The sequence below is a fragment of the Polypterus senegalus genome, chromosome 7, assembly GCF_016835505.1.
Source record: "Polypterus senegalus isolate Bchr_013 chromosome 7, ASM1683550v1, whole genome shotgun sequence".
NCBI classification, from domain to species: Eukaryota; Metazoa; Chordata; class Cladistia; order Polypteriformes; family Polypteridae; genus Polypterus; species Polypterus senegalus.
Window position 1 is genome coordinate 23493761 of NC_053160.1, and position 27723 is coordinate 23521483.

General features: G+C 37.5%; 2 protein-coding genes and 1 long non-coding RNA gene across 7 annotated transcripts in view; 2 read left to right on the plus strand and 1 right to left on the minus strand.

The window, feature by feature from the left end:
• The window catches only part of erap2 (endoplasmic reticulum aminopeptidase 2), an 83223-nt gene extending 69947 nt beyond the window's left edge, over nucleotides 1-13276 (plus strand). Inside the window, exons 17-19 of the mRNA XM_039758352.1 lie at nucleotides 1343-1483; nucleotides 5854-5935; nucleotides 11415-13276. Of these exons, the coding sequence (XP_039614286.1) occupies nucleotides 1343-1483; nucleotides 5854-5935; nucleotides 11415-11561 (370 nt within the window). The 3' untranslated portion in view covers nucleotides 11562-13276. The remainder of the gene's footprint in view (nucleotides 1-1342; nucleotides 1484-5853; nucleotides 5936-11414) is intronic.
• Nucleotides 1-18376, minus strand: part of LOC120532400 — a 28726-nt gene extending 10350 nt beyond the window's left edge. Inside the window, exon 1 of the long non-coding RNA XR_005634287.1 lies at nucleotides 18344-18376. This is a non-coding gene — a long non-coding RNA (uncharacterized LOC120532400). The remainder of the gene's footprint in view (nucleotides 1-18343) is intronic.
• A 2657-nt stretch (nucleotides 18377-21033) lies between these two features.
• Nucleotides 21034-27723, plus strand: part of LOC120532401 (endoplasmic reticulum aminopeptidase 2-like) — a 70905-nt gene continuing 64215 nt past the window's right edge. For 3 of the 5 annotated variants that reach the window (XM_039758353.1, XM_039758357.1, XM_039758358.1), the window contains exon 1: nucleotides 21034-21363. The gene's annotated coding sequence lies outside the window, so the exon portion shown is untranslated. Of the gene's footprint in view, nucleotides 21364-21477; nucleotides 22044-27723 lie in introns of those variants that run through there. The other 2 variants (XM_039758355.1, XM_039758354.1) reach the window with 2 other exon arrangements.

The window sequence follows — 27723 nt, forward strand, 5'->3', positions numbered from 1 at the left end:
TTATTTGGAACATAGTGGCAGTGGGAGGGAAAATCTATTAAATAACTGGTTTTAGGTATTAGCCTGGTACACATTCATTTCAACCACCAGAACCCTGAATTCTTGAATTCAGCAATTTTACTCAGTCCACATAGTGTGTCCCATAACCAAGCCTGCCCTTTTCAGTAGCTTGTTGATATAATGGGCTTCTCTTAAGGGGTATTTACCAGCCCAGCACACCATAGCATAGAAAACTGCACTGGCCATCAGAGATCTACAGTATAAAGGTTGTCACTTTTCACATTAAATGGGACCAATCTTCTAAGAAAAAAAAGCCTATCCTGCCCTTTTTTATATAGTTCCTCTGTGTTATTGGACCAATCCAGCCTGTCACTGATGTGGATGCCCAAGTACTTATAGCGCTGTTTCACATCCACAACCACTCCCTTAATAGTAATCACACATAGAGGCTCTTTGGTGCAGTGATGGTTAATAACCAGTTCTTTGGTTTTGCTGATGTTAGGTTGCAGACAATTCTTTCTGCGCCAAGAGACAAAGTTCTCCACCTGCCTCCTATCCTATGTCAATACACCGCATAAATACAGTATCATCAGAGAACCTCTGCAAGTCCTAGTGCAATTATGAACAACGCTGCTTATCCTCTCTCTGATACACAAGCACTGGGGTCTTCCATCCAACAAATTATTCAGCAGAAGTGTGTTAAGAAATGCCACTGGGGCTCTTTCACACAAACAGCAATATGCCTGTATAATGCCTCACTGCAACCGTGAGTGCCAAATCAGAAAGTTTCTTTTTTTTAAGTTTGTCCTTTTTTTTCAGCCATTCTGATGTGAACTTGGCAGGGTTTTATTGTTTATCACCATATAATAATATTTTTTTTATTGGGCTTCTGTAAACTGCCAAATTTCTCGTCTGATCTATTTATCATTTTATACAGTATAGTGCTTTTTCTATCTGTTTGTTTTCACACACATGCACATGGGAGACAGCTAAAGAGCTTGAATGAGGGTAATTCCAAGCCAGACCGGGATGCAACAGAATGTGCTGACTCTTTTTGTTGCTTTTCTACAGACAGTTCACGGGAAATTCCGGTGCTGATGATGTCAAGTCTGTTTCCGATCCCTTTGACATCACTTCCGGGTCCGAGCCAATGGATGAAGACCATTCCGGTTCCAACCCCTCTGATGTCATTTCCTATATTGGTGTTTAAAAGCTTCCACCTTTCCCCTATCCCCTCAGTTCTATTCTGGACTCCAATCTGTACACATCAGTACAAATATTTTGCAGTTCTTTCTATCTATCTATCTGTCTATCTATCTATCTGTCTGTCTTTTCATTACAGATTGCTACATTTGGGAATGAAAGAAGACACAATCAGAATGCAAGACCTACCCTCAGCTATTTACAGTGTGGCAATAAATCCAGTTGGCCATTCCCTAGCATGGAATTTTGTAAAGAAATACTGGAATGAACTGGTGGAAAAGTAGGTTGTCTTTTTGTTAATGTAATGGAATAATGTAAATTATATTGAACTAAATTCAATATTTAAAATACCAGAAAAAAATGAAGGAGATTTTGTTATATTTGGAAGACACGTTTACTCAAGATAACATTTTTTTGATTTTAGTTATTGTTTACCAAGTGGAAAATACACTTGTTAACAAGCATTGTTCCTCCATTTTCAAAGAAGTCAGGCACAGTGTCAGATGAGAATGCAGAACAATTCTTTATTTGCACATAGATATGCCCAAATGTCTCAGTTCATAGAGTGATCGATTAATTAAACAATCCACTCCCTTTTATACTTTTCTATGACCATTATCCTATATATTATGTCGCATCATCTGACTCTTAATAAGCAGAATTCTGTCATCTTAACCAATCAACTACAGCCACCAGAATTTTCAGACTCCTGTAGACTCTCCAATTTACATGGATGCTGCCTCGTTGAAAGGGGAGTCCTGCATACTTTACTATTGACTTAGTGCTGCTTCTTAGGAGGGGTCTTTGGGCTTTCCCATTAGTTTACCCTCGCTTTCCACAGGGGTGTTATTTACTCATTTACCTCATTTTAACCTTATTAACTACTTTGGTGGCTCCTCTAAGATGAGGCAAAAGCCTCACATGCTTAAGCTTTAAGCTATGTTTAGTTAACCCTTTAGTTACCTTCAGTCCTTTTCCTTATGTTTTAATTAATTCATTAACACAACTTCATATAAGAATATATTTGTAATAACGATAAAGATTATATACATTAAGAAAAAAATTCCATAGCATCTGTGTGTTCATTTGTACAGTTCTGTAGCCACTAATGGAAAAATGTTAGAAGAAAGACTTGTGAATTGTTGTGAATTCATTGCATGCAGATCATGAACGTAAAAGACGCATACAGTAAGACATTTATACTGTGCCTATAAAAAGTATTCAGACCTTGGATGTTTTCACATTTTATTGCTATACAACACTGTTCAACAGAAAAATATTATTTAAAGGTAAAGTAAAAACAGACCTCTGCAAATGGGTCTAAATTAACTGATTGTACAAATATTCGTCCCCTTCAAGTTAGTACTTAGTAGATGCAGATTTGGCAGCCTTGAGTCTACTTGCATAGGTCTCTTTCAGCTGCTTAAGCTCTGTCAGGTTGCGTGGGTTTTTCATTCCCTAAAGAATGTCCTTTCTATGGGTCTTTTAAGAACGCAAATCTGCTTAATCATTCCAGTATAGTGGTACATGTGATCTTTCACAAAAATCAATATACAAGGTGTGGCAGAAAAGTAATGAGACTGGCAACACTGCAAGCGATCTGGCAACGCTGCTCTGTTGTCCTTGATAGAGCACGTGTATCAGTACCCTCCCATAGCTCAGTGCGAGTTTCAACTCCTTCCGTTAACTACGTGATTTTTGTGACTGTTATTAGCAAAGTTGTGTTTTTGGTTGTGCGTCACACAAAATGGAACAGCGGAATTTGGAGCAACGTTGTGCCATTACGTTTGAAAAGTTAAAACAGGCCTATGGGGAACATTCTTTATCCCAAGTTTTTCGCTCGCACAAATCATTTTTGGAAGGCAGAAAACATGTTGAAGATGAACACCGTTCAGGGAGGACTTCAACTTCGAAAACCAATGAAAACAATGAACGTGTGAACACTCTTGTGAGATCAGACCGTCGTTTAACATTAAGAATGTTGAGTGAACAATTAAATTTGAACAGATTTACTGTTCATCAAATTTTGACTGAACATTTGCACATGCGAAAGGTCTGTTCCAAAATGGTGCCGAAAAACTGCCCTCTCCATAACAGAATTTTTGACCTCAAAAGGCATTCCTGTGGTTCCCCAGCCCCCTTATTCACCTGACCTCAGTCCATGTGACTTTTTCCTTTTTCCTAAACTGAAAAATGTCCTCAAAGGACGTCATTTCGGGACTTTAGAAAACATCCAAAAGAGTGTAACGGACATGCTGAAGACCATACCGGTTTAAGACTTCGAGCGCTGCTACCAACAGTGGGAACAACGTCTCCATCGGTGTGTAGCTGCCCAAGGGAACTACTTTGAAGGGGATAACATTGATGTTTGAAAAAAATAAAAACTTCGGTAAATAAAAAATCAGTCTCATTACTTTTCTGCCACACCTCGAAAGGTTTATTGAGAACATTCAGCTCAACACTGTTACTAAGTATTTATTTCTTTAAAAAAAATATCAAATCTTGATTTTAGGGTCCCCAAAAGACCACCATGTACTGGGGTCGCAAAATCAGCTCCAGCAGGGTTGAAGTAAATGCAGATTTTCATTCCAGGAACTATTTTAATTTGCAATTACTACTGCTAATACATTATAACATACATTTTTGACTTAACTTTATATCACATTTCTTAAGATTCCAAAGTACAAAGTTGCTTCAAAACAAAAAACATTTGGATGATGTTATCAGGAATAAATCATAATATTAAAAAATGTCTTGCATGTCAGAATGAGTACCTTGCCAAGTCATATAATTAAATTAAATATCACATATCCTTAACACAAAGAACTGGCTTGTAATTTATAAAATTGGTTGCAGAAAAAACCTGAAGCCATTGTGGCCCTCCAGGAAATGACTTCTCATAAGCAAACACTACGCTAAAATAATTAATGCCGAGGGCTGCCAAACCTCGTTAATATTTCGAGACAGATAATGCCAGAGTCTGGGAGCTTTATAACTAAAAGCTCTGCCTCTAACACTTGTTTTACTTGCCCTTGGAATTTTAAGCAGCTTCGCACCCTGAAACTGCAGTGTACATTCTGGAGTATAGCTTTCAATATTGGTAGATTGTTTAGGACAAACCTCAAAAAAGTCAACTGAATTGTGGGTCTGACTAAAATCATCCGTTTCCTTCTACCCAATTCATTTTTTTCCTGAAAAATAGAACAGACAAGTTCTTTAAAGTCTAATAAAAATCAGCCCTCAAATCACTGAATGTTCCAGAAACAGATTCCTAAGTATGATGTCCCTTATTATTCATGCTGAATAAAGGCATTGTAGGAAAATTTCACCTTTTTATCTCAAGCACCTTACACTTTTAGACTCCAGAAGCAGTTACCTTGTATTTCCTGATATTGGGTATTCATTTTCCCTCTCTCTTTTTACTATATATTGTCTCACTGACATAATAAAATAAAAATGATGCAGGATGTTTAGTATATCTTTTGTGTTATTTACCTACCCTTAATTTTTACTTAAAAACTGTATTATCTCACTGAATGAAAGAAGTAAAAATGTCTGGGTCATAAACATTATTTTAGGTTAACTAAAGGGTTTAAGTTTACCCAGTATGATTGATTGAGTGAGTTTAAACTGGTATTCCATTCATGGTTAGTCTCTGGCATGTATCCAATGGGGTGCCAAGGTAGGTTCTCATTTTTTATGATCATAAATTTAATTGATTTATGGATGGGTGGCACAGTGGTTAGCACTGCTGTCTCACACCTCCAGGAGGTTGGATTCAAATATCAACCCAATCATTTTGTGGCGTTTGTATGGTCTAAAAGTGTCTGTATGAGTTTTGTTTTTCCTCCCAGATTTTTAAAATTGGGCTCTTAGATTAAATGGTGACCCTAATTATTCCTGGTATGGGTAAGAGTGTGTGCAGGATTGGTCAATATTCTGAATTAAATGTTGCTAAACCAAGTGTTCGATGACCATGAGAATGATAGATATAGATAGATAGATAGATAGATAGATAGATAGATAGATAGATAGATAGATAGATAGATAGATAGATAGATAGATAGATAGATAGATAGATAGATAGATAGATAGATAGATAGGTAACGGTCTTATAGGCGGCAGTAAGATGTGATCAGATCTTCCCAGTGGTGCCATAGGTTTACACTTAAAGGAATTCACATTTGAATAGGGCAGGTCCGGCTTGTTGTCTCCACAAACAGAATATGCCACATGCTGGTAGAGGTCTGCTCCTTCAAAAGGTCCCCAAGATTGAAGTCACCAGCATTCCAGGCTCACAATGATTCATCATTAAAATAAAACAGAGATAGCGCTTCTTTAATGACTTTAGACACATGGTTTAAAAATTAATTGATGGATTCATTTTCTTTCATGGACTATTTAGGTTGCTTTTTCTTTTAATTTTTACTTCCTAATCATAAATTACTGTTTTATAATATTGAATAATAAATATATTTTTTAATTATTCTATTCCTGCATATATCTTCTGATCCATCTTACTTCAATTCAGATAAATAAAGTTTATATTTTTAATTTTCATATCAACTGTGCCTTGTAAATGTGTATGCACTGCTTGTTCAGTTTCATTATAATGGGGAATGAAATGTAATTTTTTCTTATACATTACAGATTTGAGCTGGGCTCTTTTTCTATAAGAACCATCATTGTAGGAACTACATCTCACTTTTCATCTAAAGAAGACCTGAATGAGGTACAAAATGAATATCAGATACATTATGTTTCTTGAAGCTGACAGATAAATAACAATGGATATTTAAAACAAAGTGTAAAATAACTTTAAGTAAGATTTTTCAAAGGCTTTAATTATTGTCCTAATAATGCACAACTTTTTCATAAACTACCCTTTACTGTAAAGTTCATTGCAGTACACGATTCTTCTAATAGTCTTGTAAAGCTTCCCTCATAATTTAAGAAAACATCCTTTGCTAGCTGTGCTTCACTGTTCTGAAAAATTTTTAAATGGTTTTGATTGCTTCTAAGACTGAAAAAAAAATTGTATATGTGCATGTAAAGGTGACAAATAAGTCTAAATTGACCTCATAAGGGTTTGTTGCATGCAATGGACTTGCCCTCTGGTCCAGGTCTGGTTCACATCTCTCTCTCAAATGCTGCCAGGATAGGCTCTGGGTCTGCACAACTAAACTGGATTAAGTGGATTTGAGAATATTATGGCATATTATACTGTACGTACATTATATATATACTGTATATATGTAATATACTGTATATATATATATACACACACACACACATACTAGGGGGCTTCACCCACTGCTTGCTTTGCTCGCCAACCCCCCCGGCCTGCGCTGCGCGCTAGCCACTTTGCATCTCTGCCACTTGCATATGTGGATTTCACTTTCGCCAAACAAGAAATCTTTTAATTCTCACGGATATGCCTTTTCATTGGGAAGAAACAGTACTTATCCCGGATGGCAACACGAATTAGATGATCTACAAGTCTCTGACTTAAAGTTCAAATCTGAACAATATATTTAATCTCTTTTCGCTGTTCCGTTATTTCACTGAGTAATAATTTCAGTTTGTTAGCGCTAATGCGATCTTTACTATCAATTTTTGAGACTTTTGAATTTTAGTACTTTCATTATCTCTAACTGCTCTGCATGTGTATCACGGCAACGTTTTTGAATTCTTTACGACATTCTATTTTGTCATCTACTGTTTGTCTTTTATTTCCGGCCCCAGGCGTGGTTAAATCTCTTGGCATAAAGTCTTGTCTCGTGGGACGTGAAAGTATCTCTCTGAAAAAGTCACATCTCATCCCAGGCTAAAAAGTCTTGTCTTGTCACAGGATTTTTTTATAAAATTAGAAAATATATATATATATATATATATATATATATATATATATATATATATATATATATACTCTATATATAAAATCCTAAGCCTAAAAGTGCAACAATTTTGTGCAACAATTTTATGTCACGTTTGTATGTCACAATTTTTTGTCATGCTTTAAATCTGGCTTATTTTAAAACCTACATATACAGTATATGTTTGGTATCATTCTTTTCAGAATTTATCTAACTTTAATATGATGTTGTTAGATTTCAGATTCTTATTCCGTTTTTAAATTATAAACTAAGAAATATCAAGAACTCAGTCCCACAAGACAAGACTTTGTGCCAAGAGATTTCACCACACCTGGGGCCCAAAATAAAAGACAAAGAGTAGGACAGCTACTGTACAGGCTTTTAAATGTTTGTAGCACTGTGTGAGATGCAAATCACACGGTACGGCAGCAGCAGCACGCCAGCAGCTGATCGAGCAAAGAGGAGGTAAAAAAAACCTGTTTTTCCATTGTTTCACCATTTAAGAGGGGGTTTTAGAGGAGCGACCGTGTCTCCTTGGGGTGCGTTCAGCCCTCCTCTTCACAACACAAACGGCAGAGATGCGAAGTGGCCAGTACGTAACGCAAGCTGGGGGGGTTTGCGAGTGAAGCAATATATATAATATACATACGTATATTTTATATATATATATTTACATACATATATATACAGTAATCCCTCGCTATATCACGCTTCGACTTTCGCGGCTTCACTCTATCGCGGATTTTAAATGTAAGTATACAAGGGATGCTATTGGCGGTTGGCTTAGAAGCTACCCAATCAGAGCATGTATTACATATTAACTAAAACTCCTCAATGCTATAAGATATGCTTCCCGCGCGGTGCTTATTTGCTTCTCACTCTCTCTGCCTGACGGAGGGGGTGTGAGCAGAGGGGCTGTTTGCACAGAGGACACGGACGCTCCTCTACAAAATGCCGCTTTATCGCGGTGCTTCTGTATACTTAAAAGCACGTATTAATTTTTTGATTGTTGGCTCTTCTTAGCTAGCGCTCTCTCTGACATTCTCTGCTCCTGACACGCTCCTTTATGACGGCGCTCCTTTGAAGATAAGATATGTTTGCATTCTTTTAATTGTGAAAAAGAACTGTCATCTCTGTCTTGTAACGGAGCACAGTTTAAATGTTTGACTAAAGGGTGTTATTTCATGTCTAGAGGGCTCTAATAATGTTAACAGGGTGGGAGAGTTTATAAGGGCTTAAAATATATAAAAATAACCATACAAACATATGGTTTCTACTTTGCGGATTTTCACCTATCACGGGGAGGGTCTGGAACGCAACCCCCGCGATCGAGGAGGGATTACTGTATACACAGTATATATTATATTGTATGCATATACTGCCATATACTCCAAAATCTGTAGATATGCCATCTGTTAATAAGTGGTCATTTTTTAATATTAACATATCACCAGCAATGAGAAACAGAAAGTAAAAATATTCATGTTAGCAAATTAAATAAGACAATGTTTACTAGTAAAAAACAGATGTTATTTTTTATGAAGTAAAAATATATGTGCCTTGTTAACAAATTAAATCAGGCATTTAAATTGTTGACTGAAAGCATGAAGATCTTAATTTTTGGTGTAATTTATACTCATCAACTGTTGGAGAGTGTTGTGGGTAACACTTAAAAATTAAAAATAAAACTCTTTCTATATATCAATATTGTGTTATTGTATATAGTAACATAAGCTAGTAGTGAGTGAAAACCTTCTGGTCACTCATGTAATAAGACAGCACAGTTTCTCTCACACTAAAGGCTAATCTTTAAAAACAAAAAAAGAAAACACCAGTATGAGCCTCATCTCAGCACAATGAATTCAGCTACATGGCCACCTATGACCAATCGGCCTAATTACAGTAGCTCAGGCTACAATATCAACAGGTGGGGTGTCACAGGTCTCACAGAACCAACATCTTGCACAGTGTCTGTTCTGTTTCCATTCTGCCAATGTCTATGTGGTTTTATTTCTGGGTACATCCCATTGTGAATGTGCCAAACAATGGTCTGGTGCCAATGCTGCTTCGGTGGGCTCTGCATTCAACAACCCTGAACTGGAAGTAAGTTTACTAACATTAATTTTAAACTTTATCACTTTTTCTTTTTATAGGTCATACACTCCTCAAATGATTGCTACAATGTAATGGCTACTAACATATTAGGTGCCTAATATTTTTCGAAATAATTAAAACAAACAAAATATGACATTAAATGAGTTGTCTAAAAATACACTCCATCCATCCATCCATTATCCAACCCACTATATTCTAACTACAGGGTCACGGGGGTGTATAAAAGTATACCACAGCCATACACACTTTTCTAGATTTCCATGACAGATTTTAGGCCAACTGGAATTACCTGCAAACAAGAACATCAATTGAAGCAGAAGTGGAATAATTGATAGGAATCGTCTTCTCATTGTGAGTTTGATTACAGTGAGTAGCTGCAACTGCACCCTCCTGTACTGTGGTTGGTCAATCCTACAGTAGCTGTTAGAGCAGTTGTTTCAGATTTGATTCCTTTGGGGCTGAAGTGTTTTTTTCTTAATAATAAACCAGATAATGAAAATTTAAATAAGTTAGAAGGCCTGCTTCTCCTCTCAAGCTTCTGTATAAAAAACTCTCAACCAGCTTAAATTTAACTTAAGAAAAAAAAAATCTATATAATAGTAGAGTGGAGTAAATTAGTACCATTCAGTCTTTGTCCTATGTTATCATATTTCTTTTAAGGCATGGCATTCAAACAGTTACTTTATGATAAAGAGAGTAATGTGTAAAGAGACTATATCAGTTGTGTCACTTCTGGCTACCATACTATTCATTAATCATAGCCATCTAGTAACTGAAAAACATGAGGTATTGTCTTAACAAAAATGCTAAATGAAAGGGAAGAAGCACTCCAACCACCAACACACATAATTGCAAAGTCAGAAGCTGTCGCTGCACTTAACTTCTTTATACTTTAGTGATCCTTTACTGCCCTCTAATGGATTCAACCGTACTTGCAGTGCCCTGCATAATGTTTATGACAAAGACACATTGTCCCCTGATTTATCCCTCTACTTCACAGTTTAAAAATACAAATCAAGCAATTCAGATGTGATTAAAGTGTACATTGCAGACTTTCAGTTAAGGGTATTTGCATACATTTTGACCACAACATGTAGAAATGACAACACTTTTTAAACATGGTCCTCCTATTTCCGGGCACCATAATGTTTGGGACAATTGGTGTCACATGTATTTGTGATTTCTCAGGTTTATTTCATTGCTTCATTAGTGCAGGCATAAGACTACCTTTGGAGTCTGTAGTTACCATTGTTCAACACAAGGACAAGAACTGTGCCAATGAAAGTCAAAGAAGCCATTATGAGGCTGAGAAACAAGAATACAACCATTAGAGAGATTGGAAAAACCTTAGGATGACCAAAATCAACTGTCTGGAATATCATTAAGAATAAAGAAGGCACTGGTGAGCTCAGTAATCACAAAGGGACTGATAGGCCAAGGAAGACCTCCACTGCTGATGACAGGAGAATCCTCACTATGGTGAAGAATTATTCTTGTAAAACAAAGACTAAATATTATGGAGCAGACTTGAATAGTTTAGCATCATTTTATTCCAAAGTGACTTACAATTTTTTGCATGTACTTTTACAGTAGTTGAGTGACTTGTGCAAACCACATAGAAATTCTGTGGCTGGAACTGAACCAACAACCTTATGGCTTGGGGTTCTATGCCTCAGCTACTATGCCACACTTATTAAAGGTAGAATGAAAATGATCACCAGACTACATTAGACAACATAGACTTCATCTAACAGTAGACTCTACATATTTTCATATAATAATGCTGAGTAATTGAACACACGTTTAGTAATTAGTAATTCTAAAAAAGATGTTAAATAATTCAACAAATATTGTTCGTTTTTTTTAATTTTTGAAATAATTCTGAGTAGCAACATGGTGCACTGTTCTAGTCCCTTAGGTCTGCGCTCCTGTGCCCCAGTTACAGTATCTGTTTGGAGTTTGCATGTTCTCTCCATGTCTGTATAACTTTTCCTCTGCCACTCTTCCCACCTCCCCAGAGATTCGGTAATGTGGTGACTCTAAATTGGCCCCAGCATGGCACTTACGTGACTTGCAAAGGTCTGGTGCTCTCTGCCTCCAGGACAGTTGACACTAAATTAGATTAAAAGAGTTTCAAAATTAATGTATGTATGTTAATTATGTACTTCTCAAAAGAGGAAATACTTTTATATAATTATATCTTTTTTGAATTTTTTTCAGGTGAAAATGTTTTTCGAATCTATAAAAGAACACTCTTCCCAACTTAGAGCTACACAGATTTGCCTGGAGAATATTGAGAAAAACATAAGATGGCTGGAAAGAAATCTTGAGACTCTGAGGACCTGGTTGTTAAAGAATATTATGTGATTTTAATGGCCTAAAGAATGGAAAAGAAGAAATAGGCAGCTGACACACACACATGAAATCAATTTGTGCTTTTTAAGATGTCACCTGGAGGAATTTCTGGTAAAAATATACAATCTACAGGACTCAAAAGTGTTTGGAAAGGTTGCATTGTAACACCCCATAATTCTGTCTCTACTGAACTGTTGATTCTACCTGCCTTAATTTGCTTTCCTTTACAAAAGTACAATTAACTTGACAGAGACACACCCTGAAAGGTGAAAAGGCATGCTTTCTTGTGAGACTTGAGTGTCTGACTTTGTATAGTTTACCTCTATTTAATGCGGTACATCATGGTGTCAAATGGTGGAACTCTTTGTGCTCAAGCAAAATATTTTTAAAGTGGAGTTTGGGTAATTGTCAACTTGTAATGTTTAATCAGTGAGTATAGATTTCTGAAAGACAACCTTGGTGTTTTTCATTTTGAATTTGTACATAATTGTGGCTGGTTTGGTATAATTGGGTGTTTTTAATGGTTAAATAAGTATGTTGTGATGTGCCTCTCAAACTAGTACCTCAGTATTCAAGTAAATTAGTAATGGTGCTTAGACAATTTACAAAAATATTTTTTCAGACTTTCCATTAACTAATATTTCCTAACTTATAACCGTACTTATATTTTTGGTCTGCTTGTACTGCTCATCTTAAACTTTAGTGTTTTTATTTGCTGCCTAAAGAAATCATAAAGCCAGTTTTCATGTGTAACTTATTCTCCTCAATATTCATATTTTACTTTAAGGGTCTTTCTAAACATTTGCCTTGCATCTAAAAGTACAGCCAGTGATGCTCACCTCAATGCCATGTTATCCCCATATCCATTATGATACAGTATCTAATTTATTTAATGTCCCATCCATACATCCATATTTTTTAGCCCGCTTTTCCTGTTAATGAATTATGGGAAGCTGAAGTCTGAATGGGATGCCAGCTAATTAAACAGCACATTCTCAAAATCTCATTCTTATAGGAACATTTTACTGCTCTTTGACAGCTCATTAGACTTAAGGAGATTCTCGTTTTTAGTTTATTTAAGAATCAACTCTGTCACAGATATTTCTGCTAAAATTCCTTAGAAGAATTAGCTTTAGATAATACGTAAACATAAGATACAACTGAGGTAAAATGAGTCAAAAATGAGAATTTGGTTTGAAAAGGATGTGAGATTTCTTGCTACTCTTGTTTTAATCTCCTTTAAGACTTCATATTTTTCACTTTTTGTTGGACTGATGCCATTATCCAAGGTGACATACAACATTTGAGATACAATTAACTACATTTAATTTATTTTTCTATTCGGAGCACAGGCAGGTGAAGTGACTTGCGTAGGGTCACATGGTGTCAATAGTAGGATTTGAACCCACAATCTCAGAGTTTGCAGGCTTAACCACTATGCTACACTGCCTGCCTTTTCTTAAGAATGAGTATGATTGGAGTACAGTAATATAAATTAGAGCAACTATTAGTGTTATTCAGACACAAGAACTGCTGTTTTGTAATTGTAAAGTGTGTTATTACCACAAACAATTGTCTATACATTTCATTATATATTAATAAGCAGATACTGCAGATACTTACAGTAGTGAAAGAGGCCACCAAGAGACCCACAGGACCTCTAAAGGAGTCAACTAAAATGAAATCCACTGTAATTCAATGTTGTGATAATAAAATGTGAAAACTTCCAAGGAGTGAATACTTTTTGTTGGCACTGTATCTTGACAATCCTTATTTACATAACCTTTGTAAAATACCATTGAGTCAAGATTTGAAGATCCCCAAAGTAATATAATGTAGTCCAGTGGTTCTCAAACTGTGGGGCGGGCCCCCACGAAGTAAAAAATAGGGGGACGCAAAGATGTGAAAAAAAGAAAACAAGAATCGAAAATATGAAAAATGCGTCTGTTGAAACCAAAACAAATTAACTTAAACTACATTTTGATACTAGAAAAATAAATATAGAGTTAGATAAATGTCGATGAAAGTTAAGTAGGTATAATAAAATATGCATCTATGATATATCATTAATTAAAAAAGAACAAATTGGTATTAGTGGGCTCCTTTCAAAAAAATGTTAGAGGGGCGCGATTAAAACTGTTATGAAAACTTGGGACACACATACTTAAAGGTTGAGAAACGCTGATGTAATCCATGATCTGTTAACAATTTATAGTTCATACCCATATTCTTCTCTGGAGTCTCTCCAGCATGGTCATATCTTTTTTTGGAATGCAGAGACAGAAATTTATCTACTCTATATATATAAAATCCTAAGCCTAAAAGTGCAACGATTTTGTGCAATGACTTTATGTGACTTTTTATGTCATGTTTTGTGTCACGCTTCAGGCTTATTTTAAAACCTACATATACAGTATATGTTTGGTATTATTCTTTTCAGAATTTATCGAACTTTAATGTGATGTTGTTTTTCAGATTTTTCAGATTCTTATTCTGTTTTTAAATTATAAACTAAAAAATATCAAGAACTCATGTCCCGCAAGATGAGACTTTGTGCCAAGAGATTTAACTACGCCTGGGGCCGGAAATAAAAGACAAAGAGTAGGACAGCTGCTGTACAGGCTTTTAAATGTTCAAAGTGCAGTGCAAGATGGAGATCATGCAGCATGGCAGCAGCAGCTGACTGAGTAAAGAGGAGATAAAAAAACCCTATTTTTTTCCCATTGTATCACCTTTTAAGAGGGGGTTTCAGAGGAGCAACCACATCTCCTTGGGGTACATAAAGCCCCCCTTTTCACAATGCAAGCGGCAGATATGTGAAATGGCTGGCACGTAGCGCGGGCCGGGGGAGGGTTGGCGAGCGACACGAGCAGGGGGCGAACCCCCTAGTCTTTCTATATAAATCAGGAAAATGTCCTGCATCCACAAGACGACTATTGAACAAAGACACCAAAACACACAATGAAAGACACATAAGCGCTGCCATATACAATGAACATGATTGAAAATTGGTCTTACATTTGTCACCACTGTGCCCATTTTAATAAACATGTGTTTTGCTTTGCTCATAATACATAAAGCTAAATAACATGCTTTAGTTATTTAATTTTTTTTTGAAAGATGTTTAATATATATTGAAGCACAATTGCTCAAGAAAGTGTAATTCATTTTTCAACACCTTTCGCTGGATTCTAGTTTCCTTAATGTCTAAATTTTCCAATATTAAAGCTTGTGATGGATAGCTCACATAGGCAGATGTCCCAGCCCGGGTGAGGCAAGATTTATTTTCTGGACAGGAGGCCACCCCTTTAGAAATATAAAAAGGAAGGCAAGGATCGTCCTACCTCAGCCAGGAGACAGACATAAGATATCAATGTGAAAGTCGGAACTCTGGTTTCCCTGGAGGGATGGACCAAGGAACAATACCCAACAGGGTGGGCAATATGATGCAAGTACAGGGGGCAACAACCTGTCAGGGCTACATGGTCCCACAACATGTTAGGTGGCAGCATCCCTGGGCAGCGCTACCAGTACAAGTATCCACAAGGTATACTGGGAGCTGTAGTCCAATGGGGCAGCCTTGTTGGTTTCCATGGGTTCCGCCAGAGGGGTGCTGCAGGGATCCGTGGTCCTTACTTTGTAGGGCTTCCACATGACCCAGATGTGCTTCCTATAGGCCATGCCCTGTCACTAGAAGTACTCCCGGGTATCAGATAAAAGGAGGCGCTTTGCCTCATCCAGACGAGTTGGATTCAGGTGGAAGGGGACAAATCTCACCTGGGAGGAGTAGATTGTAGTATTTTGCTTGTGCAAAATCATAATAAGAAGCTTTGGGAAAGGTAATTATAGCTTTCTTTCTTGTAGTCCAGTTTGGTCTCACCGGAAAATATACTGTAACAATAAATCGGACAATTTGTATGAAATATACAAAGTCTAGAGTCTGGGAAGATTTTCATATTTGATTACAGGAATACTACATCCAAATATTATAGGACTCTTGACCAGTAAATTAGGGGGAGAGGTGAAACCTTCAGTTCAAAAGCTGAATCTCATGTAAATTATCTTTCCTGTTTATGATATGTGTTAATTTTTCTGAGAGTCTGTTCAACAATATTTAAGAAAAAACAAATGCATGTGTTTTGTATGATGTGAGCACACAACTAGATAACTGACATATAGATTATACCACACAAGTAACGCAAGCTTTTTTTCTATTGGATGTTCTCCACATGGTTTTCTATTATGCAGCATGGGTCACCACTGGCTTGTATTATACCATAAATGTTTTTATTTCCGTTCTCCAAGAAAACATGAGATTCAAAACGTTTCCCAATCACAACAAAGGGTAAGTAACATATCAAATGAATAATTTCTGGGTGGAGTATACATTTAATTGGCAAGTCTATTTTGGACTGGTGTTGTTTATAACAGTTTTCTGATTTGTACCAGATACTGCTTGGGTAGGTACTGAAAAGAAAAAAGCAGGTTAAGCAAATGGAAGACTGGCTGAATGAACTGTCCAGTTCAAGGCAACGCTGCAGCAACTCCAGGAGCTTTGGTCTCTGGCTAAATTATCAGTTAGAGCGCCTTCTGTGTGAATATCCACAGTGGTTACCACAATCCTGCTGACTATGCCAAATTACACCAGTTTCATCTCAAGCAGGTAAGACTGTGTGGTGACCTAATCCAGGTATTTAAAATCCTCAAAGGCACTGATGAAGTACTGTAGATGTATCAACATTCTTTCATCTTAAGGGAGAATCACATACTTGAGGACAAAGTGGAAATTAAGGGGAAGTACATGTAAGACTGAAGCCAGGAAAAACTTCTTTACACGAAGAGTTGTTCGACTCAGGAACAATCTACTGAAACACGGAGTTGAAGCAGAAACCTTGGCAACCTTTAAGAAGAATCTGGATGAGATATCGGGATAGCTTAGCTGTTTGTTAAACAAATGAGCTTCATGGACTGAATTGTCTCCTCCTGTTTGTCAAATTTCTTATGTTCTTATCTGTGAAACACACTAATTGGTCGAAATGTGAATTTGTCTGTAACTCTTCTTAGTGATGTACTAGTGTAGTGTGTAGGGTAACCTCTGGCCTTGTGACTACTGAGCCAAGACAGAGTTCAGCTCCCTGTGACTCGCTCCTGAAAAAAGTAGGTTTAAATAATGGATGGGGATTTTCACTGTTTATTTAAAAAGAATAAATAGGGATTGTATTCAGTGTTAAGTCACTTAAAAATACGAAGGTTCTAAAAACAAACTATCTATCTCGTTAGTTTTCTTGGGCATTAAATTTTTTACGGAGATTCATTATCTCTAATTGTAAAATCTGTTACTGTAACATTTTAACTACAAGATATCCTAACATTAGATAAAGCAATGAAATACAAACTGTTTTATCCACTGAGCCATCAATCCATTTTTTAACCTAACTATTCAGGGTCGTGGAGAAGTTGGAGGTTATCTCAGCAAGCATCTGGCACAAGACAGAAATAATCTCTGTACATGATGCCAGTCCATCACAGACTGAACATACACACACTCACACGCACACACACACACACTAGGACCAATTCACCTAACTGACACATCTTTGAACTTCAAGTGAAAACTGGAGCATCTAGAGGAAACCAACACATGCACATGAGGAGAACATGAAAACTCCATGCAGGGATCACCTGGTACACGAACCACTGTCTCCTTGTTGCAAGGCAGCAGCATATTCACAGCGCCACTGTGTCACTCCAACCTGTTATATGCACAGTAATAATTTAGAATGGTGTCTCTGAATCACCATGGGCTGCTGCTGGTGGGTCGCAAGTTGCTATTATTTATAACAGAAGTGGCTCATGGTGGGTCGTAATTTGGTGGCAGTTCCAATGATCGCACATTTTCCCACTGCTGCTCTGATGATTGTGCTCAATTACACTTAAACCATCAGGGAATTTGCTCATTTCTCCAAAGGGAATGCTTGCATGGGAAGAAATGCATTTGCGAGACCAGAAAGGTTGAGAAATAGTTGAAACTAACCATGTCATTTTTTGGGTACAGTTTGTTAGCATGGATCTTTTTAATATTGTTTTAAAGAAGTCACATCATATTGAGCATATGCACATGCAAGGGACGCTGGACCTACAGTAGCAACTGTCTTTTAAGATTGTCAGTTTTATTTAGCATTCACTGTAAACAAGCCTTTATAACAAATAAATAAAATGTCAGAAACTCCATCAAGAAAATGCAAAGAAATATTAGTTTCTAAACTGTTGATTATTTATTTACATAGGAAGCATACATTTTCTGGGTGAGGAGCATCTTCTTTTTTTCTCGGCTACTCCCGTTAGGGGTTGCCACAGCTGATCATCTTCTTCCATATCTTCCTGTCCTCTACATCTTGCTCTGTCGCACCCCTGTCATCACCTGTATGTCCTCTCTCACCACATCCATAAACTTTCTCTTAGGCCGTTCTCTTTTCCTCTTGCCTGGCAGGTTTATCCTTAACATCCTTTTCCCAATATACCAAGCATCTCTCCTCTGCACATGACCAAACCAACGCAATCTCGCCTCTCTGACTTTGTCTTCTAACCGTCCAACTTGAGCTGACCCTCTAATGTCCTCATTTCTAATACTATCCATCCTCGTCATGCCCAGTGCAAATCTTAGCATCTTTAACTCTGCTACCTCCAGCTCTGTCTCCTGCTTTCTGGTCAGTGCCACCGTCTCCAACCCATATAACACATACATTTTACATTTTCTGGGTGAGGAACATAGTGATACAATAATTAGCACTCACAGTTTTAGAGATCTGTAGGGATTCCAGACCATTAGACTGCTCAGTCCCCTCTGGGCATTATACCTAACATAAATGAAACAGTCCTCTTTGGATTTAGGGTTCTCATGGAAGGACTTGATGATGATGGTCATGCAGGCTTCTGGCTTTTAGTCCATCAAAGTTGGAGCATCGTGATGCTTTGAGTAGATGGTGGTGGCGCAGGCCGCCGCCACAAACAAACCGGAAAAAAAACAGAAGAGAGAGTAGGGGTTAGTACGGATTTTAGAGCCACCATGAATAGTTATTATAATGAATTGAACATACAGAGTATCAGGATTAAATTAAAGTGAAGTTATGAGAAAGCCATGTTAAAGTAATGTTTTCAGCAGTTTTTTTAAAGTATTCCACTGTATTAGCCTGGCGAATTCCTATTGGCAGGCTATTCCAGATTTTAGGTGTATAACAGCAGAAGGCAGCCTCATATCTCAGACAGATATGAAGGGCACTATAAAATAGAAAATACACTATATGACATATTGATAGATAGAGAGAGAGATATGAATGGCACTATAAAATAGAAAATTCACTATATGATAGTAGATACATAGATATGAATGGCACTATATAAGAGATAGAAAAGGCACTATATAAAATGATAGATAGATGGAGATAGATACAGTGGTGTGAAAAACTATTTGCCCCCTTCCTGATTTCTTATTCTTTTGCATGTTTGTCACACAAAATATTTCTGATCATCAAACACATTTAACCATTAGTCAAATATAGCACAAGTAAACACAAAATGCAGTTTTTAAATGATGGTTTTTATTATTTAGGGAGAAAAAAAAATCCAAACCTACATGGCCCTGTGTGAAAAAGTAATTGCCCCCTGAACCTAATAACTGGTTGGGCCACCCTTAGCAGCAATAACTGCAATCAAGCGTTTGCGATAACTTGCAATGAGTCTTTTACAGCGCTCTGGAGGAATTTTGGCCCACTCATTTTTGCAGAATTGTTGTAATTCAGCTTTATTTGAGGGTTTTCTAGCATGAACCGCCTTTTTAAGGTCATGCCATAGCATCTCAATTGGATTCAGGTCAGGACTTTGACTAGGCCACTCCAAAGTCTTAATTTTGTTTTTCTTCAGCCATTCAGAGGTGGATTTGCTGGTGTGTTTTGGGTCATTGTCCTGTTGCAGCACCCAAGATCGCTTCAGCTTGAGTTGACGAACAGATGGGTGGACATTCTCCTTCAGGATTTTTTGGTAGACAGTAGAATTCATGGCTCCATCTATCACAGCAAGCCTTCCAGGTCCTGAAGCAGCAAAACAACCCCAGACCATCACACTACCACCACCATATTTTACTGTTGGTATGATGTTCTTTTTCTTAAATGCTGTGTTCCTTTTACACCAGATGTAACGGGACATTTGCCTTCCAAAAAGTTCAACTTTTGTCTCATCAGTCCACAAGGTATTTTCCCAAAAGTCTTGGCAATCATTGAGATGTTTCTTAGCAAAATTCAGACGAGCCCTAATGTTTTTTTTGCTTAACAGTGGTTTGCGTCTTAGAAATCTGCCATGCAGGCCGTTTTGCCCAGTCTCTTTCTTATGGTGGAGTCATGAACACTGACCTTAATTGAGGCAAGTGAGGCCTGCAGTTCTTTAGACGTTGTCCTGGGGTCTTTTGTGACCTCTCGGATGAGTCGTCTCTGCGCTCTTGGGGTAATTTTGGTCGGCCGGCCACTCCTGGGAAGGTTCACCACTGTTCCATGTTTTTGCCATTTGTGGATAATGGCTCTCACTGTGGTTCGCTGGAGTCCCAAAGCTTTAGAAATGGCTTTATAACCTTTACCAGATCTCAGTTACTTCTCTTCTCATTTGTTCCTGAATTTCTTTGGATCTTGGCATGATGTCTAGCTTTTGAGGTGCTTTTGGTCTACTTCTCTGTGTCAGGCAGCTCCTATTTAAGTGATTTCTTGATTGAAACAGGTGTGGCAGTAATCAGGCCTGGGGGTGGCTACGAAATTGAACTCAGGTGTGATACACCACAGTTAGGTTATTTTTAACAAGGGGCAATTACTTTTTCACACAGGGCCATGTAGGTTTGGATTTTTTTTCTCCCTAAATAATAAAACCATCATTTAAAAACTGCATTTTGTGTTTACTTGTGTTATATTTGACTAATGGTTAAATGTGTTTGATGATCAGAAACATTTTGTGTGACAAACATGCAAAAGAATAAGAAATCAGGAAGGGGGCAAATAGTTTTTCACACCACTGTAGATAGATAGATATGTAATGCACTATATAATAGATAGATACACCAAAAAGAAAACATTTTATGGTAAAGAAAAAAGGCTAACCTACAACAGGTTCGCAATTAGGGCTGTTCTAAAAACTGTACAATAACCGCATTTTTAAAAAGTAAACTTTATAGCGGAAGTTTGGTACTGCTTTCAGCATTGCTGAAATTGTCACTGGATCTCCTGGAGAAACAGAGTTTAAAAAACGAATTATTGTGGTTGGACAAGGTTTGACAAAAAGCAACAGACGTTTTCTCGTTATTACCATTTTGTACTTGGTCCCTTCGCAGGGTAACTACGGTAGCCTATGATTACCAAAAGAGTACCAACGAGCCACATCGTCATTAGCCTATGCGCTCTATATTTTCATGGGTTCCGTTTCAGTTATCAAATGCAAATGTCCTGTGTGGCGGTACCATATAATGCATACAAAGGGTTATTATAACGAGTTATAGAAACTTTCAAATACAAGTACATACGACAAAATAAATTAGAAACTAATCTAATTTGCACAAATTTAAGTTTCACGATCACAAGCGGACAAGACACTCGTGGTACAAGACTAAGTAATAAATATTTTTCTAACAGCAGAATTTTCAATCCGGGTGAATACCCTAAAAACGAAACCGAAAGAAACTCATCTCCCAATCTTCTGTACCCGTATGTACGGGAGCGGACACGTTACCTTTTGAATAGGATAAAGAGAAGATCATTCGGTTATTAGGTAAACTCCTAAGGTAAAACAATGTTTACTAATATGGCCAAGCCAAGCTGTAGTCATCCTATAGACAGCAAGTTCCTTTCCTTGTGCCGCTAGCTGCTCCTTCCGTTGGCGCAGGTGTTCTTTTAGATGTGTGTGAAGTTCATTGGCGACTTTGAACTGGGCCGATGTGAATGTAGCCTGCAGCGGACAGCCCGTCCTGCGCTGCTTTCTACCCCTGCGATTGTTGCTACTTAATGCGGGTACAGAAAATGGACGGAAATATTGCTACAGCTTCGTTTGCAGTCGTATATAAATCCCAAGTACAGTACACGTGTCATATTCGCTTGGACTTGTGAAATGGAGAGTTGAATGTCCATTAACCTGGCCATTTAACTCAGTTCAAACATGATCTCTAAAGTTGTATTCGGGGTGTCGTTTCGTAACTCTTATTTATAGCACGCAACTGATGATAAACTTGACTTGAACCTGCAACACGGCATCGGGTGATAAGGAGCTCTATTACACAGTGCGTTGCAAATCTCGGAAGGAAAACCATTAAGGGTGCGTTTAACTGTGGGAGCCACGCAGAGATCAGGTAGCCTACTTGACGAACCTGGGAACGCGACTGAGGCTACAAGGCACCGAGCAAAGAAATGCAAACAAGTGATGCAAACTCGATTAATTAATCATCAACTGATGTTTTCAGCAATTATGGTACGTTTTATGAAAACCTTGACACGATACGGGACTGGTAAACACCAAATTAATCAAAGATTTTAAATGTGGTGGTCTACAAGCTGTAAGATCACACAAGTAGTAAGATGAAGTGATTGGAGTCCTTTTAACTAGCAATACCTTTGGCATCATATTACTGTACTAGTGAAAAGGTATTCGTTTTCTTTTACTTTGTGACTTTAATATACACAAACTATAATATACACAAGTTACCTTTAAAATGGTCTTGTTTTCACCAGCAAGCATTACTATACTGGAAACAGTTTACATGTTCACAATTTAACACCGGACAATACAGGGAGTTTTTTTGAGGGGAAATTGTCTTTTCGCATGACCTTTGGGAGTCAGACCACTGTACAGCAACCCCTGAGGGAATGTTCAGGTTAAGCACCCAACACAGTAGGATCCCTTCTGGCAGGAACAGGATTTGAACTGGCAGCTTTCCAGATACCAGCACTGATCGTTAGCCACAGAGCCACTACTTAAGCTTTTTTGCTTTTTCAAAATTTCCATTCAAAAATATACATTTAATGTTAGTCAAAAAAAATCATAATTTGATTTTTAAGGCCATCCCATTTACAGTTTTAAGAATGGTACATACCTGTAGTGGTATTTTTCAAATTCTGCAGTACTAATTTTCCATTGTTCCTCATTAATTCAAGCACTTGACTGGAACAGTAGTGTTCTTTCAAATAAACTGAGATGTCATTCTTTTAACAACCTATTATATTCAACTTATACAAATACTATTAAGAAATGTCCCACTGTTGTCCAGAGAACATTTTGTATGCATCATTTAAAAACTAAACATGTAAAGTTTCTTATTTATGCAAATTCTAACGAAAATTATTTTTAAAATGATATATAAACCTTTATGGAAATTTTAAGACCAATTTGGTTTTGATTACAATAACTGAATTTTGTAATGATATTGAAGGAACTGATTGTTTATTTTTCTTTTGTACTTGTTTCAACAAGTGCATCCCTTTAATGAGGATGGTGACATCCTTCACATCTTCTATAGCTTTGATGGCCAGTGCACAGGTTCCTCTGCCGTGGTGTGCTGGGCTGGTAACATCACTTCAAATGAGGCCCACCTAATCGTCAAGCTAATTATAAGGGCAGCCTCAGTTATGGAATACACTGTAGACCCCCTAGAGATTTTTAGCAAAGGATTGAATTAAAATAAAGCTTATGAACAATGCTGCATGTCCTGTCTCTGGCACAGTAACACTAAGGACTTTCTGCTAACAAATCTTTCAGCAAAAGTGTGTCAAGAAACGTGATAGGGGTCCTTTAAACCAACAGCAATATGTCTGCGTAATGCTTCACTGGGACAGCCGAGTCAGGCGGTTTTCTTTCTTTTTTATTTTCTTCATTTCTAGTTGTTGTGTTCAGACTATAGTGTGCGTGAATGTATATTTATTTGTCTATTTATTTATTTAAAAAGCCAAATTTCCCCCGGGGACAAATGAAGTTCATTCTAATCTAATTTAAAACAATTCTTACTTTGATAGTTATTCTACAGATTGTATTACTTTTGGTTTTTATAGAAAACAAACAAGATGACCTTTCAGATAATGTTCTTATTATTTTAGGTATATCTTTATTTTAACTACTACTTCTCTCTCAGTTTTCCTTAAATGACTTGAATAATTATTTTTCTGCCTTAAAGTATGTGAAAAAACTATAAGGGACTGTCGTGGAATTGCTTTTCTCACATGCCCTGTTCTTCACAAACTCAATATATTCAATAACATTTCTGTCTAATGGTTTTATTCAGCACATTTATGTCATTCTATGCAGGTTTATTACATTACAGGGCGCTGTAGTTCATTTAACACATAGTGTATATCTGTGCAATTGGCAGAGTGGATTCTTGCACTTAACTTCAGTGGTGCCATTTATGTTGCAAAAAGGTTTATTTATGATTTTTTCTTGAATACCAGTGTGGTAGACATTTGAAAACCTATAAAAGGGGGCCTCGAGAGGAGCTGTGGTATTATATGAAGAAGTTGGGAGTTGCAGAGAAGTATTTAAGAGTTGTACAGGATATGTACGAGGGAAGTGTGACAGTGGTGAAAACTGCAGTAGGAGTGACAGACGCATTCAAGGTGGAGGTGGGATTACATCAGGGATCGGCTCTGAGCCCTTTCTTATTTGCAATGGTGATGGACAGGTTGACAGACGCGATTAGACAGGAGTCACTGTGGACTGTGATGTTTGTTGATGACATTGTGATCTGCAGCGATAGTAGGGAGCAGGTTGAGGAGACCCTGGAGAGGTGGAGATATGCTCTAGAGAGGAGAGGAATGAAGGTCAGTAGGACCACTAAGACAGAATACATGTGTGTGAATAAGAGGGAGGTCAGTGGAATGGTGAGGATGAAAGGAGTAGAGTTGGCGAAGGTGGATGAGGTTAAATACTTAGGATCAACAGTACAGAGTAATGGCGATTGTGGAAGAGAAGTGAAGAAGAGAGTGCAGGCAGAGTGGAATGGGTGGAGAAGAGTGTCAGGAGTAATTTATGACAGACGGGTATCAGCAAGAGTGAAAGGGAAGGTCTACAGGACGGCAGTGAGACCAGCTATGTTATATGGGTTGGAGACGGTGGCACTGACCAGAAAGCAGGAGACAGAGCTGGAGGTGGCAAAGTTAAAGATGGTAAGATTTGCATTGGGTGTGACAAGGATGAATAGGATTAGAAATGAGGACATTAGAGGGTCAGCTCAAGTTGGACGGTTGAGAGACAAAGTCAGAGAGGCGAGATTGTGTTGGTTTGGATATGTGCAGAGGAGAGATGATGGGTATATTGGGAGAAGGATGTTAAAGATAGAGCTGTGTGGTAGACATTATTTATTATTTAGTATTGTTTTTGATGCATTTGAACATCACACATCCTTGTATTCTGGACTATAAAATATATAAACTGTTGTTATTTATCAGTTGATTCTCCAAAAATTGTTTTTCTTTTTTGACACTCGGTGCCACTTCTAGAGTAACCAAAGTAGTGTGCCAAGCATGGCCACAGAATTAAACATCAGAGTGGTTAGGAAACCTAATGGTTAACTCTTATAGATATAGTGTAATGAAGCACATCTGTAATGGACTGGCACTCCTCATCCACTGACTGTTTCTGTCTTGTGCCTGGTTCTACTGGGATAGGCTTCAGCTTCCCTATGACCCTGCTCTGCATAAGAGGGTTTGGAAAATGGATGGATTATCATGCCATACTACAGTTACAGTATAGAGTTAAACATGCTGTGCCTCATGTTGTTAAATACTCAATAGACAGTGGGCTGCTGGTTGGCATAGGTCAGCTGAGTTGTAACTTTGTTTATTCCAAAAGACAGTGAGCCTTTTATCTGCATGGACGTGGCTAACTGCAGCTTTTGTTTTTCTGTACTGCTCAGATGATTTGTTAAATGGATTTTCCACACAACTCTGAATTGGATTAAGTGGATTTGGTAACATTATGTGACATATATTGATTCTTAGTATAGTTAGAGCCAGTTAACCTTTTGCTTGTTTTCAAGGTTTTTGCTTGTAGTGTTGTTGTGTTGTAATGTTGTAATTTTAATTCAAGTATTACATTAAGAATTTGTCATTTCAGTTATATTCTACATTCTATTTGACTTCATAGTTAAATGAATTTTATTTATTCTTTCATTTCATCCTTTTTGTTAAACTGACTCTGAATACTGCACCATAATGTTCACTGTGCTTTATAGTGTAACATTTATTGATTAAACATATTTATATACAGTATTCAAAGACGAAATTATGAAAAAATAGACACACAGTTAAAAGTTTACCAAGATTTATTTCTAAATATACAGTACATTTATAATAGCCGGGTTTCTTTTGTCTAGTACTGTATTTAACTGGCAAGTTTGATATTTGACTTGCAAATATAGACAAATGAAGGAACACTATCTTTCAGTGACACTTTCACTCATTTTTTTGCTTGTAAAGTACTGCAGTGAATGACACTTTAATTTTGGGGGGATGCATTCTGATACAGTATAAATGTGTTTACCCCTTTAAAAATCTAAGAGAAGCTGTCTTTGCTATACATAAACCTTACCACAGACTGCCATATTGCTCTTCTAGCATATTGTCCTAATAGTAAATAGAATGACAGACCTTTATTTGTCCCGGGGGAAATGTAGTTTTTTACAGAAGCTCAAGAAATGTTATACAAAACAACAGCCCCCCTCAAACACACAAGAATTACAAAAAAAAGAAGGAAAAAAAAGAGAGCAGTCCGAGTCAGCCGTTACCAATGCATGTTAACGCAGATATAAAGGAGTCTGAATACGCACTTTGAGCTACTGTTTGTATGAAAATGTGCTATATAAATAAATGTTTTGTTGAATAGCGTTACTTGGCACACTTTTCTTAAGTAATTCATCCACCTGAACCCAATGCAATTTGCCTGTCGGACAAATATTGGAGTGGAGGATGCAATTATCAATCTGCTCCATAAGGTTTACTCTCACCTGAACAAAGCTGGCAGCACTGTGTGGATTATGTTTTACAAATTTTCTAGTGTATTCAGTATCAGTCCTGGATAATGGACTGTTTGTCAGGCAGAGCACAGGTTGTGAGACTCAAGGACTGTGTAAGCAACACTGGAACACCACATGGAACAGTCCTGTCTACTTTTCTCTTCGCTCTGTGCACCTCAGACACTTGCAGAATTTCCCAGATTGTTTCTCGGATTGTATTTGTGAAGGGCGTGAGACAGAGGAGTCAAGTGGAAAACTTGGTTTCTTGATTCAAAGAGAATTGTCTACATGTAAAATCAGCAAAACCAAGGAACTGGTTATTGATTATTGCCACACCAAAGAGCCTTTATGTCCAGTCACTATTCAGGGAGTGGATGTAGAGGTAGTCCACTCCTACCATTACTTGGGGTCCACATTAAGGACAGTTTGGACTGATCTAAAAACACTGAGAAGCTACATAAGAAAGCATAAAGCAGGCTCTTTTTTCTTTGGACACTGTTTCTTTAATATGGGAAGTGACATCCTTCACATCTTCTATAACTCTGTGTAGACCAGTGCAATTTTCAACACTGTGGTGTGCTGGGCTGGTAACATTACTGTAAGAGAGGTCCACTGAATCAACAAGCTAATTTAAAAGGAAAACAAGGTTATAGGACACACTCTGGACCCCCTGGAGATCGTCGCAAAGGAGCCATTTTTGCCGTTTTGTGCACCTTACTACTCACTAGAGTGCAGGGAATATCGGTCAAACCAATGAATCTAACTTTCTTTTTAGCAACGAGAGTCCAACTAAAACGTAATGGTTGGTATTGTCATAGTTTACAGTTGATTACCATCGTCAACTCCTCCTTTTGACAAAAGTCGACATCAGCCATGATAGAGTTAAAGGAACAAGGTGTCCTAAGGCATAACATTCTGCCCAACCCTTGCTTATGTAACTTTCATGTTAAATAAGGATTTGAATACAGAGTTGCAAGGCAATACCCTTTATCACAGTGTTGCCAGGTAGGTTAGAAAATGGATGGCTCTTCAGTTGTATTTGCTGTTAGGTAAGCTTGGCAGTAAAGATATGTTCTGATTTTATGTAAGAAGTTGATAGAAAAGCACACTTTTACAAACTGAGGGCCATTATGAATAATGTTACACATC